Genomic DNA, 17,273 nt, shown 5'->3' with positions numbered 1-17,273 from the left:
AACAAAAGGAGTCCAGAAGAGAGTGGGTGCATTTATTAGGAAGGAGGGTTTTCAGTTAGACCCTTGTATCCCACACAAAAAAGCAGACTGTCTTTTCCAGAGGAAGGAGGGCAGGCAGAGGGCTCTGGATCCCAGGGGACAGGCAGCGTCAGCAGGACAAGGAAGGCATGAGCTTGAGGTGCACAAGGCCACTGCTCAGCACCCCTCAGAGAAACGTAGTGGCTGAAATACAATCAACTCCACCCTCCAGTCTCAAAGCCAGCAGCCCAGTAGAAGACTCTTGTTCTCTGGCAGAGATGGCGTGGGTCGTGGTTGTGGCGGAAGGAGAGAACTCATTTCTTGCTATCTCTTGCTGGTCCTGCGGGTTTCTTTGCCATTGCTGACAGGGTTGCTGGAGGGGCCGGGAAGGCCAGAAGGTGTGTGGTTGGGTTGGCTTCGAGTGATTCGGGTGCTGGGGGGATGTGAGGGAGTGTGAGAGGGGTGGGGGCCGCCACCAGGGCCTGGTGGGGTGCTCAGTCCATTCCCGTTCTGGCTCTCAGAAGCTGGTCATGGGAGAAGAAATACAGAATTAGTTTAGGTAAGAGCCCATCCTCAAGGCCTACTTCCACGCCCCGCGAGTGGATGGGTCGTCACGCACAGCTGCCTGAGTGCTGACCAAGCATAAAAAGACTGTCGTGAGTATGAATGGGGCCCTAGCCTCAATTTTTGGGTTTCCAGTTCAGTGGGTAAGTCCATGACCATCATGACAGGGAAGGCTTGATAATTTTAACTGTCAGCTTGACACAACCTAGAGTCTCCTGGGAAGTGTCAGTGAGGGACTGTCTACATTGTTGGGTGTGAATATAGGGGACTGTAATTAATGCTGTGGGAAGACCCCGTCCACTGTGGGTGGCACCATCCCCTAGGCAGGCAGTTCTGAATAAATAGAGTGCAGTAAGCAACAGACTACAGATACGAATGGTATCCTTTGGTAGTTTTGGGAGCTGCTACATGAACTCTGGTATATGTTCTTTGGGAATCACACCTGGAATTAGCTGTTTGGTTCAAGGCTCTGAAAAATGTCCTAAGGCCCAAGGTGATCGTAAATGGAGCAGCATGGGCAGAAGGGCTGAGGTTTCTGTTCAGTGAAAATCCCTCTACCACTGCGGAGCCTCTTAGCTGTTTATCACATCCTGTCCCCCCACATATAGTCCGTATTTACTGTGTGTACGCCTGTGTGTGTGTACATGCATACGACTTTCAGAAGTCTACCATGTGGATGCGCTGGGGATTGAACTCAGGTTGTCAGGCTTGATGTCGAGTAGCTCCTGAACCATCTTGCTGATCCCAACACCTCTATACTTTAAATATTTAAATGGAGTCACAAATGTGAGATGATGAAACACCAGTTACTATATCGTCTCCGCCCTTCCCTAGGTTGGCTTTGAACTCACAGAGATCCGCCTGCCTCTGCCTCCCGAGTGCTGGGATTAAAGGTGTGCGCCACCACTGCCCAGCATGTGTGATGGTTTCTTATGATACCAACTTGACAGCTTAGAATCACCTGGGAGGATGGCAAGAGGCAAGAAGGATGTCTATGTTGGTTGGCCTGTGGGTATGTCAATGGGAGATTGTAATTAATGATGTGGGAGGACCCAGCCCACTGTGGGCAGCACCATTTCTCTGTTCCTGACCGTGCACATCATGTGGCCAGCTGTTTGTTTTCTGTTCACTGATGGACTACATGTAACCTGGATCTGTGAACTAGAAAGTCCTTCCTCCCCTGCACTGCTAGCTGCCAGGATAACTTACAACAGAGGGGAACTAAGATGCCTGGCGATCACAAATCACTGGGGCTGACCCCTAGCACGACACTGAGCATGGAGCCCCCTACCTGCAACCCCCCAACACACACACCAGGGAGATTAGGAGTTCTAGGCCTATTTTAAAACATGAGACCTATTTTAAAACAGCCACCATCGCCACTACTACAATACTGTCATGAGGCTGGCAAGATGGCTCAGCGGATAAGGACAGCGGCTGCCAAACCTGACGGCTTGGGTTCTGTCCTCAGAACCCACACAGTAGAACTGACACCCACAAGCTGTCCTCTGACTTCCACATGAGTGCCCACATTAGCTGACCAGGACACATAAGGCCAAAAATTGTGCTGGATCTCCTGGAACTAGAGCTGCCATGAAAGAGTGCTGGGAACCAAACCAGGCCCTCTACACGGGCAGCCAGTGCTCTAAACCAACAAGCCATCTCTCTAGCCCTTAAGTCATTTTCAACTGAAAACAGAGATGCTGATTGTGTATGTGTGTGTGTGTTTGAGACAGGGTGTTTCTGTGTAACAGCTCTGGATGTCCTGGAACTCACTTTGTAGACCATGTTGGCCTCAAACTCAGAGACCCACCTGCCTCTGTTTCCCGAGTGCTGGGAGTAAATGCATGTGCCACCGCAGATGCTAATTTTTATAGTGTGATGAAATAGCATCGATTTGTATTATACCATTGGAGGTTCTCCATAAAGCCAGAACCAGTAGGTGATATATATACAGTCACATATCAAATGAGGGACTGTCTGCCAGGGACTATAATTAACTTAATCACATGGGAAGACTCAGTCCACTGTGGGTGGCTCATTTTAAGGGTGTAGACTGCTGTGCCGGGCTTGGGTGGCTCATTCTAAGAGCTGAGCTCCAGCATGAAAGCACAAATTCATTCTCTTTGCTTGTGATTGGATACATAGCCTTTGGTCTCAGCGACAGCCAGACAAAGCAAGACAGCCACAAATGGCTTAGGCACTGGCTACTTTTCCAGCTGACCCAGGTTTGGCTCCCAGCATCCACACTGCAGCTAACAACCATCTGTAACTCTAGTTTCAGGGGATCTATGACCCTCTTCTGGCCTCCTTGGGCATTGCATGCATGTGGTACAGACATACATGTAGGCAAAACATACATATAAAGTAAAAATAGATTTAAAAAAAATCACTTTTTTTCTTTTCGAGACAGGGCTTTTCTGTGTAGTCCTGGCTGACCTGGAACTAGCTCTGTGACCTGGCTGGCTACAACACATCAAAAACTTCCCATTGCCTACTGCTACTGCAGCCAGAGCAGTTGCAGCGTAAGGCAACAGGATGTGTTTGCAGTGATGCAGTTAAAGCAGCCTGAAGAGCGGTGGGCCTTAAAAAGGCGCAGCACACAGTTATGGGTCATATCGCTTATAATCAGTTACCATGTGATCATATGTGACTGCGTAAGTATTTACCGTTCTTTTTGGTTTTTGTTTAGTTTTTGTTTCTTCAACATAGGGTTTCTCTATGTAGCTCTGGCTGTCCTGGAATTCATTCTGTAGACCAGGCAGGCCTTGAACTCTGAGACCCACCTGCCTCTGCCTCTGCCTCCCAAGTGTGGGATTAAAGGTGTGCATCACCACTGCTAGGCACTTGTGACAATTCTTTGGTCTCATCTCCCCGGTGCTGGGCTTATGCTCATGAAAACTTAAATAACAATATAATGATTTTTAAAATTGTAGCATATGCCTTTAATCCCTTAGTGAGACCTAAGCAGGGAATTCTTTGTGAATTTGGGCCAGCCTGGCCTACCTTGTATTAAAAGAAAGAAAAAGAAAAAGGAAGGAAAACGACAAACTAAAAAGAAAACCATAGGTCATGCCACATAGCTTAGGGATGTAGTAGACCACACAATCAAGGGATGTGTGTATGTAACTCTTTCTCCGAATGTAGTCCCATCACTTAGTAATTTATGACTACATATATTGATATATATGAGTGTGTATATATGGACTTATTAAAAGAATATTTTAAATATGGTCGATATAAACTTGTTTGCTCTCAATAGTCATTGGCAACTGTGGAGAAAGCATTTCCCTTTTATTTTTGACTCGTGACAAAAGGAGAGAGCGAAAAAAAAATAAAATAAAAAAAAAAGGAGAGAGCGCCTTGTAGCTCTGTCCGTGGATGGGACCGGTCCCCATGTCTCAACACTACTGAGGAGATTATGCAAATGAAGGCACAGGGAGACCTAGGTGGTAGACAGTAGCCTTGAGAGAAGGGACAGGTGGGCAGAAAGAAATGGGCTTATTTACCTGGAGAGGCAGCAGGGGGTCCTGTGGTAGCTGGCGGGGCAGCAGGGCCACTGTCGTTCTGCACCTGAAAGCACAGATTGACAGGCCGGTCGGTCACACACTCAGACCCTCCTCAGCACCACGCTGATTTGCACCTCTTCTCCAGACCCGGGACTCACCGATTTGTTGGGCGCCTGCTGAGTGTTATATTCTGGACTGGGCTCACTGAAATTAGGAACTTCGGAATAAACCATGCAGAATCTGCAAGGAAAGAAGCCAAAGCCTTGGAGTCATCTTTTGGGCCACAGACAAATCCGGCCCTCAGGTGTGTGGCCTGCACAGGCTTGTCTGCGATGCCTTCTGGGAAACCGTAACTTTCCGACTTGGAGCAACTAGTGCTAACCCAAATCCCCAAGGCAGAACTTACTCGCCAATCTTCTGCAGATCGCCCCCACGGCCGGTGTATAGTGTCAGGCAACCCTTGAACACGGAAGCATACCTGTGGGGTGGAGTGGGGGCAAGCAGGATTCAGTCTTGAGAAAAGCGTAGGGACTTTTAACCACATCCTCCAGCTGTTGCTGCTAGGAGCCTTGACTTACCCTTTGGTGAGTCGGATAATGTCGCCAGGCTGGATTAGGTTGCCCACATCGTCCCACACCGAGATATTGATGCTGCCCGTTTTGTCTGCTACTTTACAGGTCCGAACCTCGTGCCCGTCCTTGGTCTTAGTCACTCGGCCTTTGAGGGAAGAAATACAAGTGGTGTGGTGGTAGCGGAAGTCTGGGTATTGTTTGAGTGAGGTGAAAGTGTAGACGCTGAGCAAAGCTCATATCCCTCCTTGGAGGCAGGAGGTTATGCGTGGGTGTGGGGTGAGAGAGGAGGGTCCAGCACCATGGAGAGAGCCCTGAGTGGAAAAGGCCCGCGTGGCTCTTGAGGCATTAGGCTCTCTAGAGTTCTGGCTACTCTCTTCCCACGGGCAGCTAGCTCCTGTGCCAGCAGGTCTGAGGGATTAGAGGGCTTTGGGGAGTCTCCTCCCAGTGCAGGCAACAAGTTCAGAACGCAGGCCTTGGTCCCGTGTGTCCCCACTCTCCATGCTCCTCCCCGTTTGCGCCCCCCACCCCCCCGAGTCCACTGCGCATGCATAGCCACCTGTCTCCAGTACAATGAAGATGAGGTTCAGGTTCTTGAGCCCGGGCTTGATATCCTTCACGAAGGTCTCGGTCGTCATGCTTCCCGAACCGCGGCACCCCGCTGGAAGTGGAAACGGGAGATGAAGGCTCAAGGTCTGGAGCCTTCGTCCCCATGCTCCCGCTTGGCCTACCCACCACACCAGGCGGGGATCCGGCAGCCTTGGTCCTTCTCTAACCCTTCTAGGAGGTGAGAAACGAACTTCCCTGGGGGCCTCGTACTTCAAGATCAGAACTCAGAGATCTCTGGATAAGATGCTTAGGGGCTGGCCCTCCCTCGGTCAGGATGCTTTTAGTCTCACGCTCCGAAGCAGGGAGGCTAAAGGAGACTCCTAGGGAACTCGGTGCAGAGCCAGGGACCAGAATCTTACTCCGCAGATCTTCCTGAACCCTCATCCCACACCCAGAACTCGGACCATCCCCTCCCCACCCACAGCCCACCACCCACCCAGCCGGCAGGCGGGACCGTGCACACCGCCAAGCCACCCGCAGGGGGAGCCAGGGGGCTAGCTGCCCCCGGATGCTGCGGAGTGGAACGCGGGAGCGCAAACATTCCCGGAAGTGTCCCCTGACCTTCTCCAGCCAATAGGGACCGAGGCGCTCTCCAGTGTCCCGCCTCCAGCCACCGCCCCTCCAATCAGACTCCGATATTCACGCGCCGCGAACGGGGCGGGCTTAGGCTTTAAAGGAGCCTTGAGGGAGATTACTTCCGTAGAAGAAAAGATGGACGGACCACCAGGGGGCGCCTCAACTAGCAATCATTCCTTTGGCTCAGAGAAAGGACTTCAAGCTCTCAAGAGTTTTTTTTTTTTCTTTTTCAAGTAGTGGCACAATGGAGAAAAGGTCCAAGGGTTTTGGAATGCAGCGGACAAAAGTTTGAATCCCAGCCTGTCTCTTCGCTTCTTTTCTCTTTAATTCTTAAATAAATTCCATTTTGCCGGGCGATGGTGGCGCGCGCCTTTAATCCCAGCACTCGGGAGGCAGAGGCAGGCAGATCTCTGTGAGTTCGAGACCAGCCTGGTCTACAGAGCTAGTTCCAGGACAGGCTCCAAAGCCACAGAGAAACCCTGTCTCGAAAAAAACAAAACAAAAAAAACAAAAATTTCATTTTTATACATGAAAATGGAAAGTTCGGTAAAAAGCAATGCCTAAGACAAGGCAGGAATTTACTTCATCTATTTATTTATTTATTTATTTATTTGGTTTTTCGGGACAGGGTTTCTCTGTGGTTTTGGAGCCTGTCCTGCCTGGAACTAGCTCTTGTAGACCACGCTGGTCTCGAACTTACAGAGATCCGCCTGCCTCTGCCTCCCAAGTGCTGGGATTAAAGGCATGCGCCACCACCGCCCGGCTTGGTTTTTTTGTTTTTTTGTTTTGAGACAGGGTTTCTCTGTAGCTTTGGAGCCTGTCCTGGAACTCTATCAGTAAACCAAGCTGGCCTCGAACTCACAGTCCTGTGTCTGCCTCCCGAGTGCTGGGATTAAAGACGTGCGCTACCACCACACCGCTAGCTCTATATTCTTATAAATAAACCAGTTACCTATGTAATAATGTGTATTTCCCTTGTGAAAAGATACTATAACAGATACTGTTTGACACAAAGTTAGCCTAAGAGGTAACGTAATTGCACTTTTTGTCTTGCTTAATCCCTTACCTATCACAGAGGCTTTTATTTATTTATTTATTTATTATTTATTTATCTATTTATCTATCTATCTATTTATTTATTTAATACTGTAGCCATTTTCAGGGACCTTAAGGACTTCAGCTGTCCTTAAGGCTCGTAACATGGCATCACTATTGCCCGCCTTTTCTAAATATCTGCAGAAGCACAGAGGATTTTCCTCGAAGCCCGGGTTCTCTCCCACCCATATCCCTCCAATCACGGCGCCGCACCCTTAGGGAATCAAACCCTTTAGTGTTTCAGGGCGCTCTGGATTTTTTGAAGAGGCATCATGAATGCTGCAAGAGTGTGCGGCTGGAAGGCGGGCGACCCTTAGAACACCCTGATCAAAGCTTTGCGGCGAGACACTCCCTCCCCACCCCGCAGCCTTCCAAGTTAACTGCTGTATCCATTCCCATGACAGTGAGTCACAAGGTCGGGAGGCTTGGCGAGGCTGACCACAGCTCTGGAAACTGAGGGGCTGGGAGGACAGCAGGTCACCAGTTGCCCCGAGGCTGTCTCGCCCCGGAGCTGCATCAGCTCTAGCACCCGAGACGTGCATTACCGAACGCGGAGCGACTTAGCAGGGCGGTACACCCAGGATCGCCCCAGATTGTCACACCTGAAGGACACAGTCCTCCCTCCCAAACGGCTATAAAGTCCCAGCTGGGGTTCTGAAGAACTTCCGGCCCCGAGCGGAGGCCTAGCTAGCCCAGGTCCTGCGTAGGCAGCTCGCGGGGAGCTTCGGGTCGCCACCGAGTTAAACAAAGGGGCGGGGTTTGGTGACGGGCTTCCGCCCCGTTGCGTAGCAGCAGTGGGCGTGGCAAAAGGTTAGTCCAAGACAACCAGGAGTGGTCGGAACCCTCTTTCCCATCCTTCCCTTCCCCTTCCCCTGCCGGGAAAGGCTGAGACCCGGCACCCAGGCTACCCCGCGGCCGCCGTGGCCTCAGCTCCAGTCTGGCCCCGCGTCCGGAGAACCCAGGCCGCGTCCAGAGCGGTGCGTAACGCGCCTGAGCAAGCTTCTAACCCAGGGTGTGGGAGGGGAGGGGAGCGGAGGGGGCGAGGTCCCAGTGGATTGGCGCCTGGGTCGGAGGTGCCGGGGGTCGAGAGGAAGCGGAAAATGGAGGAAGGGAGCTAGCTTGGCTGGGAGGAGTCGGTGGTGAGCTGGGGGCTCTGGAGCTTGGGGAGGTCCTTTGGAGTAGGGAAGCCTTGGAAGTGCGGGAGTGGCCTTGTGCTGGCCTGAGGACCGGGGAGGAGCAGACCGCTCGGGCTAGGGGACAACGTGGAGTTTAAATGGCAATGATTGACGGGCCTGGAAGCGAGGAAGGGAACGTTCTGGGGGCTAGCCTTGGCAGGAACCGCGGAACCCAAACCTCCGCCCTCCGAGCGCCATAGCTTGGCTTCTTTCCCATGCCTTGTCTTTGGCAGCCTTGTCTTTCTCTTTTATTCCTTCGCCGCTCCTCTCCCCTCCCACCCCTCCGTGGAGGACTCTTACATTCCTTACATCCTTGCCCCTGAATGATCTGCAGCTCCGCTCTCCCGTCTGCACGATCATCTCCTCACTTTATACACTGGGAACCCACCCCAGCCCAAGGAGGCAGAACAGTTGGTGGGTAGAGAGCAGGGAACAGGAGAAAGAGCCGAAAGCAAGAAGGATTGAGCGTGTTTTGGATCAGCATACACTTTTCCTACTAAGAAACTAGCTTCATCTCAACTGGTAGCAAATGTGGCGGTCACGAAGGCCACTGTTCTCAGAGCCTGACCTGTGAGAATCTTGGCAGGTACTTCTTATTCAATAGTTTTAGCTAATAACAAACAGTATTGCTGTTTGCTAGTATTTCCTCAAGAAGGAATGGGATTGAATAGCGGTAAGAGAAGGTGAGGGGTAAGAGAAGGTATTGGTACCACTCTGTTTCCAGTAGACCCCGTGGCAGGGCCTGCTTCCCAGTAATTGAAAAGAAGGAACAAACAATGTCATACATTTCCTCTTGTCCCTGTGAATTTATTGTCCCTTCCTGTTGCCACAACTAATAGCAGTCTAGAATCTCCTTTTATATTCATTACCTTGTTTGATTTCAGAGATAATATGTAAGATAAGGCAAGTGTCCTCTGTTTGACAGTTGGAGAGACTGAAAACCAAAAGATTACAATGGCTTATTTGAAGTTGTCTGGTTGTTGGGTGGCAGAGCTATGGCTGGAATAACCCAAGACCTTTCTCTCCAGGTTCTCTGCTTGGTCAACAATCCCTGGTCCATTTTCCTAGTGAGGAAGCTTTTTCGTTTCTGGGTCTGAAACTTGACCCTAGGAGTATAGCCAATAGTCCTTCCTGTAAGCATTTTTTGAGGTCCAGGTGCGTCTGCCAGATTGTTGGGAAATGGGGTATTGTGCAAAGGAAGGAAGTCGTGTTATGTGTGTGTTTCGGGGGAACAAGTTAGTGGAGAGGAGCATCAGCTCTCACACTCTCTTCTGGGCCGCCAGGAAGAGAAAGGACCAGGTTCTACACCTTCGTCTCTTCATTGGAGAACACACGCCGAGCATGCTGCAGCTGAGCGTGCTGAACTGATGAGCAAATGTTCCATATGCTCCATATGTTCCATATGCAGACTGTATGTTCTGCATAAAAGTTATCGCTGGGTGGGGGTGGCACACACCTTTAAACCCAGCACCACAGGAGGCAGAGGCAGGCGGATCTCTGTGAGTTCGAGGCCAGCCTGGTCTACAGAGCTAGTGCCAGGACAACTAGGGCTACACAGAGAAACCCTGCCTGGAAAAACCAACAATAATAATAATAAAATGAAAAAAAAATCTTTATCCTATTTCATCCCAACATAGCCCTTGAACTAATGATACACACATCATAATGATGCAAGAAGCATGGTTAGCGGGAGTTTGGTTAGTGCTCCTGTCTGTCACTGCATGGACTTGGTTCCATCTCTGTAGGCATGGCTCTGCCTCTAGTCCGCCCAGCCCCGCTGCTCTAACCTGCCAAGTTGCCCTCCTTGGAACACCACCCCACGTTTCCCTCCTTACCAGTTATTTGAGAAAGGGTCAACCTACCTGTAGCCCAACCCTGTTGCCCCTGCTGACCTTGAATTTGCAGTGATCCTCCTGTCTCAGCCTCCCAGGAGTTGGGTATAGGTAGGAGCTGATTTTTGAGTACCACCAGTTTCCTCAGCCCCCACCCCTCTTCTCTCCCCTTTTAAAGCCTGATTTCCTTCAGGAGTATTTCCCAGTTTGCACCTATAGCTGCATTCTTGGTTGTCTCTGTCAAATAATGTTCTCCACATGGAAGGTGGGGCCTGGATGCTTTGGGTTTTGTTTTTGTTTTGTTAAAGACAGGGTGTCTCTGTGTAGCCCTGATGTCCTGGAACTCACTCTGTAGACCAAGCCTATCTCAAACTCACAAGAGATCTGTCTGCCTCTGCCTCCCAAGTGCTGGGAGTAAAGGCGCGCACCACCACTGTCCAGCTGCGTTTTGAAAGTTTTAATTTTTTTTTTTTTGTTTTTGAGACTGGGTCTCATATAGGCCAGGCTGACCTTGAACTCCTGCTCTTGATCCCAAGATCCCAAGTGCGAGGATTGCTGTGTGAACCAGCATTTCTGCTTTGGCCTAGTTCTCTCTTACTGAAAACTGGGTTTGGACACACTTTAGAAATAGACTTCTTGCCGGGCGGTGGTGGCGCACGCCTTTAATCCCAGCACTCCGGAGGCAGAGGCAGGCGGATCTCTGTGAGTTCGAGACCAGCCTGGTCTACAAGAGCTAGTTCCAGGCAGGACAGGCTCCAAAACCACAGAGAAACCCTGTCTCAAAAAACAAAACAACAACAACAAAAGAAATAGACTTCTTGATTTATTGAGACAGGGTCTCTGTGCTGTCCAGGCTGGCTTGAAACTCAGTGCCTTCCCACTTGAGTCCTGGCTTCCAGGCATGCGCCATCTTGTCCAGCTCAGGGCTTTTTCTGTGGCACTAAGGATTGGGTCCCAGTGCCCTGTAAATGCCAGGCAGTGCAAATGTTCTGCTGCTGCATCTCAAGCCAGCAGTTTTGTTTTTGTTTGAGACAAGGTTTGGCCATGCATCCTACGCTCGCTGTGTAGTTGGAGCTGGCCTCGAACTCAGAATTTTCCTACTTCACCTCTGAGTGCTGGGATGACAGGCATGAGCTCCTGACCAGTCATGGTCTCCAGGATTCTTCTGACAGGAAATAATCTGCGGGAAAGCACTTTGCAAACATTCGAGGCTAGTACAGGGAAAATAAGAATTCACATGCTGAATAAAGAAGTATAAATACAGGGGCTGGAGAGATGACTCAGTGGTTAAGTGTACTGACTGCTCTTCCAGACAACCAGGGTTCAATGCCAAAAACCTACAAGGCAGTTCACAGCTGTCTGTAACTCCAGTAACAGTGGATCAGTTCCTGGACCAGGCACAGTGTGATGCACAGACATAGGAGGCTGTACCCCATATATAAAAAATGAGATAAAGTAATTTTCTAAAATTAATGCATATGTATATCCCCATCAACGAGTTCCAAAATAACTACACAGATACTTACTATTAATTATAAATGCTCAGCCATAGCTCAGCTTGTTTATAGCACTTTTAACAACCCTTTTCTCTTCATCTGGTGCTGCCCCAAGGCTCATTTACCTCCTCTGCGTACTTCCCACCCTGCTTCCTCTCTGTCTCGTGGTGTGTCCTACAACTCTGCCTTCTCCCCAGCATTCTCTCTGTCCTGAAAACCTTGCCTCGCCATCAGCCAGTCAGCTTTTTTATCAAACCAATCACAGCGACATATATTCACACAGTGTAAAGGAATAGTCCATGTGTGTGTGTGTGTCAGGGCCCCAGGTACCCTTGAATTTTTTTTTTTTTTTTTTGGGTTTTCGCGACAGGGTTTCTCTGTGGTTTTGGAGCCTGTCCTGGAACTAGCTCTTGTAGACCAGGCTGGTCTCGAACTCACAGAGATCCGCCTGCCTCGCCTCCCGAGTGCTGGGATTAAAGGCGTGCGCCACCACCGCCCGGCTTTGAATTTTGATCTTGCCTCTACTTCCAGAACACTAAGATTACGGACCTGCATCACTACCCCCTCCCCCAGTTTGTGTGGTGCTGGGATGAAGTTCATGACTTTGTACACACAAGCAATCGACCCCTGAGCTACAGACTCAACGCTCCTTTTTCTTTTCCTATATGTTTTTTAAACAAATCTTGCCTCGAGTAGCTTTGCTTTCTACCTTTGCTGCTGTTTCTTTCCCTCCACTTGCTGTGTTTGACTCTACTAGACCAAGTCCCTCCTTGGTAGAGTGGTACAGAAACCTGCAGCCCTGAGAGGAGTTTCTCATCTGCCACCTGGGTGCCCGCCCACCAGGTCTCCGAGTGTCCCATTCCCCACCCCTACTGCTAAATGGCAATCATTTCCCTACTGACATTTTTTTTCTTTCCTGTACCTTTTAATAGATTTAGATTACTCCTGATTGTGACATCATACCCACCCCTTGGCCATGAAACTTGTCACTAGGAAGAAAGGCTCAGTTGGTGAATAGCCAACAAGATGGGAGGATCCGTGGAGCATTTCCTGAGTGGCCCAGAGCGGAGGCATCAGGGGGTTGGAACCTTGTAAACAGGGAGCCTGCCCCCACCACCTGGAAGGTAAACAGCCTGGATTTGGAATCTCATTTCAGACTTGCTTCTTTTCTCTGTGAAGATTCTTCCTGACCGCGAAAACCTGGTTCCCTGAAGCTTTCTGCAATGAATGCATGCTATCCTGTTTGTGTCTCTAATTTTGTTGAAGTTTTTTTTAATTGATTTTTATTGAGCTCTACATTTTTCTCTGCTCCCCTCCCTGCCTCTACCCTCCCCGCTTCAATCCTCCCCCAAGGTCCCCAGGCTCCCAATTTACTCAGGAGATCTTGTCTTTTTGTACTTTCTACTTCCCATGTAGATTAGATCTATGTAGTCTCTCTTAGTGTCCGCATTGTTGTCTAAGTTCTCTGGGATTGTGGTTTGTAGGCTGGCTTTTTTTGCTTTATGTTAAAAAACCACCTATGAGTGAGTACATGTGATAATTATCTTTCTGTGTCTGGGTTACCTCACTCATTGTTGATAGTTTTATTTTGTTCATTTTGTACACTCACTGGATTATACCTGTGCCTTAGTGAGAAGAGAGTCATGTTTTCTCTTTCCCCTATAAGTCTAGGTTGACAAGAAGATTGTATATTTAGGATGAAAGGAGATTTGGATTGACCACACAAACAGTGCTGAGAGCTGCTGGACAGCTGGGAGTCCCTGCTGTCTTTCTGAAGCCTGGCAGGCCTTAAATCAGACATTTGATTGGTTCTTAAAGAACTATAGGCCCAGCCCGGCAGTGGCGCACGCCTTTAATCCCAGAACTCAGGAGGCAGAGGCAGGAGGATCTTTGTGAGTTCGAGGGCAGCCTGGTCTACAAGAGTAAGTTCCAGGACAGGCTCCAAAGCTACACAGAGAAGCCCTGTCTCGAAAAACAAACAAACAAATAAAAAACTGTAGGCCCTCTGAATTCTTCAAGAAGGTGAATTTAGGGCTGAAAAGATGGTTCAGTGCATACAAGCTCTTGCTGTGAAAGCAAAAAGACCCAAGTTCAAATCCCCACTAGCTGTAAAAGCCTATAAACAAACACTGGGGGTTAGAGGTAGTCAGGTCCCAGGAGTGACACTGACGCACACTACACACACGAAGGGAGGGAGGGAGAACTCCCAATTAAATGTACTAAAGAAACTCAACTTTAAAAGTGCAGGTGTAGTGGTGCACGCCTTTAATTCCAGCACTTGGGAGGCAGAAGCAGAAGGATGGATTGCTGTGAATGTGAATTGTCCAGAACAAGCAGGCCTGCATACTGAGACCCTATCTCAAAACCAAAAGCCCTCTAGAGTAATAAGTATCCTCTGGTAAATGGCAGGTCTGACATCCTAGGAGTAAACAGAGCTGAGAAGCCAAGCAGCCCTGCTCCCCCATCTCATAAAGGGGGAAACTGAGTTCTGAAGAGAGTCTCAATTTACAGTTTCTCCTGCTCTAATGGGAAGCTGCTTCTGTAAATGGAGGTTTCTCTGTTCTCACATCCACTTCTAAATAATCATCCACCTATAGCTCAGGCTAATTACTATCTCATATTTAAATTACCCATTCCTATTAATTCACATATTGCCATGTGGCCATGGCATTACTGGTCTGCTGGCATCTTATTTCTTGGGAGGTTGGCTTGTGTCTCTCCCAACTCTGCCCCTCTTTCTCCCTGTATTTAGTTTGACTTTCCTGCCTTGCTATAGACCAAAGCAGCTTTTATTATCAACCAATGAAAACAACATATACTCACAGCATACAGAAGGATTTTCCCACAGCATTTTCCCCTGTTTATCAAAAAGAAAAGATTCAACTTTAACATAGTGAAATTACAGACAATAAAACAGTTATCAAGTAAGAATTACAATTACTATATCTAGCCTATTTGTATTAGGCAAAATTAAAGAAAATAATTATCCTATTTTGGTGAGTTTAAAGTTTTATATCTAATTTACCTTATTTTATAATTAAGAAAAACTATAATTATAACTAGCTAGTATTCAACTCCATTAAAGACCCAAGGAGGAAATAATATTACCTGAGTAAACAGGAAGTGCAAACATGACTTCCAAAAATATAAGAAATGACAGAAACAGCTGGCTGCCAGTCACCCAAGGATCCTCTGCAATGCTGAGGCATCCATCTTTGACCTACAGACCTAGCATATCTGACAGACTTTACTGTGAAGTGGGGAATTTTAAAGTACTATTCTCCCTTGTCTTAGCAAAATTCAGCAGTTTGTTGCCTTCTTGTTTCCGGCTGTTCCAGTTTGGACAGTAACTGTTAACAGTTGAAGCAAGGGCAGTTTCTTTGCCCACATGGCTAACTTTTGCTATAAAGAGAACAAATTTCATATGGAGTTTGTTTGATGCCCATCATCTTCTCTGGAATATATTGGTGCTGCTAGGAGCAGATGTGTCTCACTGTCATGAAAAGTCTTAAGTTATTAAAACATTTTAAATAGCATATTCTGTAGGTCTTTGAAATGTTTGAAGAATACCAAGCTATCTGAAATATTTCTTTGTATATCTAGGAAACCTAACTAACATGGCTATAACTTTGATTAACTGTATTTTTGTAAATCTGTATTTCTTCCTTTTTTTTTGATAGCTCAGGCCTATCACTAACTAGCTCTTACATTTAAATTAACCCATTTCTATTAATCTATGTATCACCATGTGGCTGGTGATACATTTTACTGGTCTGCTGGCATCTTATTTCTTGGATGGCTGGCTTGCATCTCTCCTGACTCTGCCCTTCTTTCTCCCTGTATTAGTTTGGCTTTCCCACCTAGCTATATTCTGCCTTGCTATAGGCCAAAGCAGCTTTTCTTATCAACCAATGAGAGCAACATATATTCACAGTATACAGAAAGATTATACCACAGCACACTTCCTTTCAAGAGAGTTGCTGAGGAGAGTTTAGTTGGTGGGAAAGCTAAGTGCCTTTTGTAATATAATTGCCACTTCATATCCATTTTTGTTTTATATTTTATATTCTCAATCACAGAAACATGGAAACTATAGAGTGCTTTGAAAATTGCATAGCCAGAATGTTCTTGTTACACAGTGTAAGAAAACTGAGGTCCAGGGTACAGATTGGTCGGGATAGCATTAGACCTAAGGCTCAGACTCAGAATTGGTGTAGTGTGGCTGCATGACGGGGTGTGCGAGCTGTGCCTTGGCACACGGAGAGGTCAGACACAACTTTGTGGAATCGCTTCTCTTTGCACCGTTATGTGGGTTCCAGGGGTTGAACTCAGGTCACCGGGATTGTATATCAAGCACCTTTAGCGGCTGGGCCACCTCACCAGCCCCATCTTACTCGAAGTAGTGGAGATGAAACCTGGCAAGCTAAGCGAACAGTTTATCACTGAGCGCCGTCTCCAGCCCTGAGCAGCCTTATTTTCTGTTCTTGAACCAGGCTACTTCATTCCATAAAATAAGTGAGCACGAGAGTTTGACTTGAGATGCTGACGAAAACCAGTGAAGTAGAGACTGGCTATTTTAAACTGAGTAGTTAGCATTAGGTAATCTCAAGTCCCTTTTGTATGTAAGGATTAATGCAAGGGAACGTCACTTCTTTCTAGATCTGGTTATTAGGAGACAGAGAGATAGGATGACATGTTTTGAGGGAGTGGAGGAAAGAGACTACATCTCTTACCTCTTACTTGCCCTTCACCATTTGTTGAGAATGGGGACAGCCTGCCCATTCACCTTAAAATATGTCATGAGTTAAGATGGCTGCTCTAATGCTTGCCTTAGCATGTGTGCATGTGTTTGTGAATGAATGTGCATGCTTTAAAGAGCTGGGAATGGTGGCACACACCTTTTTTTTGAGATAGGGTTTCCCTGTGTAACAGTCCCAGCTGTCCTGGAACTCAATTTGTAGACCAGGCTGGCCTTAAACTCTCAGAGATCTGCCTACATCTGCCTCCCAAGTGCTGGCATTAAAGCCCTGTGCACACACCTTTAGTCCCAGCACTTAAAAGGCAGAGGCAGGTAAATTTCTGTGAGTTTGAGGCCAGCCTGGTCTCCTTACCCTCAGTGATGCTAGTCTCGTCTCAGTCACTGCTAATTTCTCTGTTCCAGCTGACCCCGATAGAGTCTTTAGGTGGCCCTCGCTTCCTCGGGACAGAGCCCCCAGCTTTGAACACTCAATGGATTTCCTAGCCCAGAGTCCCCAAGACTTCCCACAATCCTCTCAAAAACATGGTCATATACCCCATAACCCTGGTACCTCTTTCTCCATGGGTAGGGTTACTGTTACTGTGATGAAACACCATGACCAAAAGCAAGTTGGAGAGGCTGACACTTCCGTGTCACTGTTCATCACTTGAGGAAGTCAGGACAGGGACTCAAGCAGGGCAGGAACCTGGAGGCAGAAGCTGATGCAGAGGCCGTGGAAAAGAGCTGCTTACTGGCTTGCTCATCATGGCTTGTTCAGCCTGCTTTCTTGTAGAACCCAGGACAGCCAGTCTGGCATGACCCCTCCCACATCAATCACTAAGAAAATGCCTTACAGGCCGGCCTTCAGCCGAATCTTATACAGATATTTTCTCAACTGAGGCTCCTTCTCACATATGACTCTAGCTTGTGTCAAGTTGACATAAAACTAGCCAGCACACCTTTAAAAAAGAAATAACCATGCCTGTGCTGCTGGTAGGTTTGTTTTGTTTTTGTTTTTTGGGATAGGGCTTTCTGTTACTACCCTAGCTGTCCTGGAATTTCTTATGCAGACCAGGCTGGCCTCAGACTCAC

The 17,273-nt window shown here is 48.1% G+C and overlaps 2 protein-coding genes and 1 non-coding gene across 5 annotated transcripts in view; 1 reads left to right on the top strand and 2 right to left on the bottom strand.

Annotated features, from left to right (window-relative positions):
* Positions 1-18: 18 nt before the first annotated feature.
* On the bottom strand, positions 19-5,855 carry Nabp2 (nucleic acid binding protein 2). The gene is made up of 7 exons (XM_050128216.1): positions 5,706-5,855; positions 5,220-5,321; positions 4,670-4,808; positions 4,498-4,569; positions 4,250-4,331; positions 4,092-4,155; positions 19-542 (listed from the first exon to the last, which is right to left on the bottom strand). Exons 2-7 carry the CDS (start codon positions 5,296-5,298, stop codon positions 343-345), a joined length of 636 nt encoding a protein of 211 aa, XP_049984173.1. The 5' UTR covers positions 5,299-5,321; positions 5,706-5,855; the 3' UTR covers positions 19-342.
* A 1,134-nt stretch (positions 5,856-6,989) lies between these two features.
* LOC126492087 (small nucleolar RNA SNORA33) lies at positions 6,990-7,117 on the bottom strand. The gene has a single exon (XR_007589511.1). It is a non-coding gene; the product is annotated as a small nucleolar RNA SNORA33 (small nucleolar RNA).
* A 621-nt stretch (positions 7,118-7,738) lies between these two features.
* The window catches only part of Rnf41 (ring finger protein 41), a 29,724-nt gene continuing 20,189 nt past the window's right edge, over positions 7,739-17,273 (top strand). For 2 of the 3 annotated variants that reach the window (XM_050128215.1, XM_050128214.1), the window contains exons 1-2: positions 7,739-7,917; positions 12,382-12,567. The gene's annotated coding sequence lies outside the window, so the exon portion shown is untranslated. The remainder of the gene's footprint in view (positions 7,918-12,381; positions 12,568-17,273) is intronic. The other variant, XM_050128213.1, reaches the window with a different exon arrangement.

This window comes from Alexandromys fortis, unplaced genomic scaffold (assembly GCF_014885135.2).
Source record: "Alexandromys fortis isolate MF-2015 unplaced genomic scaffold, M_Fortis_MF-2015_v1.1 scaffold_263, whole genome shotgun sequence".
NCBI classification, from domain to species: domain Eukaryota; kingdom Metazoa; phylum Chordata; class Mammalia; order Rodentia; family Cricetidae; genus Alexandromys; species Alexandromys fortis.
Note: the sequence above shows the minus strand (reverse complement) of the source record. Positions and strands in the feature narration are given on the sequence as shown.

Excerpts from the sequence above, each read along its gene's own strand:
- Nabp2 (XM_050128216.1), bottom strand. The coding sequence starts at position 5,298 with ATGACGACCGAGACCTTCGTGAAGGATATCAAGCCCGGGCTCAAGAAC. Across the intron at positions 4,570-4,669 it reads ATTATCCGACTCACCAAAGG|GTATGCTTCCGTGTTCAAGG; the intron begins GTAAGTCAAGGC and ends TCCACCCCACAG. Across the intron at positions 4,332-4,497 it reads GATCTGCAGAAGATTGGCGA|ATTCTGCATGGTTTATTCCG; the intron begins GTAAGTTCTGCC and ends CTTTCCTTGCAG.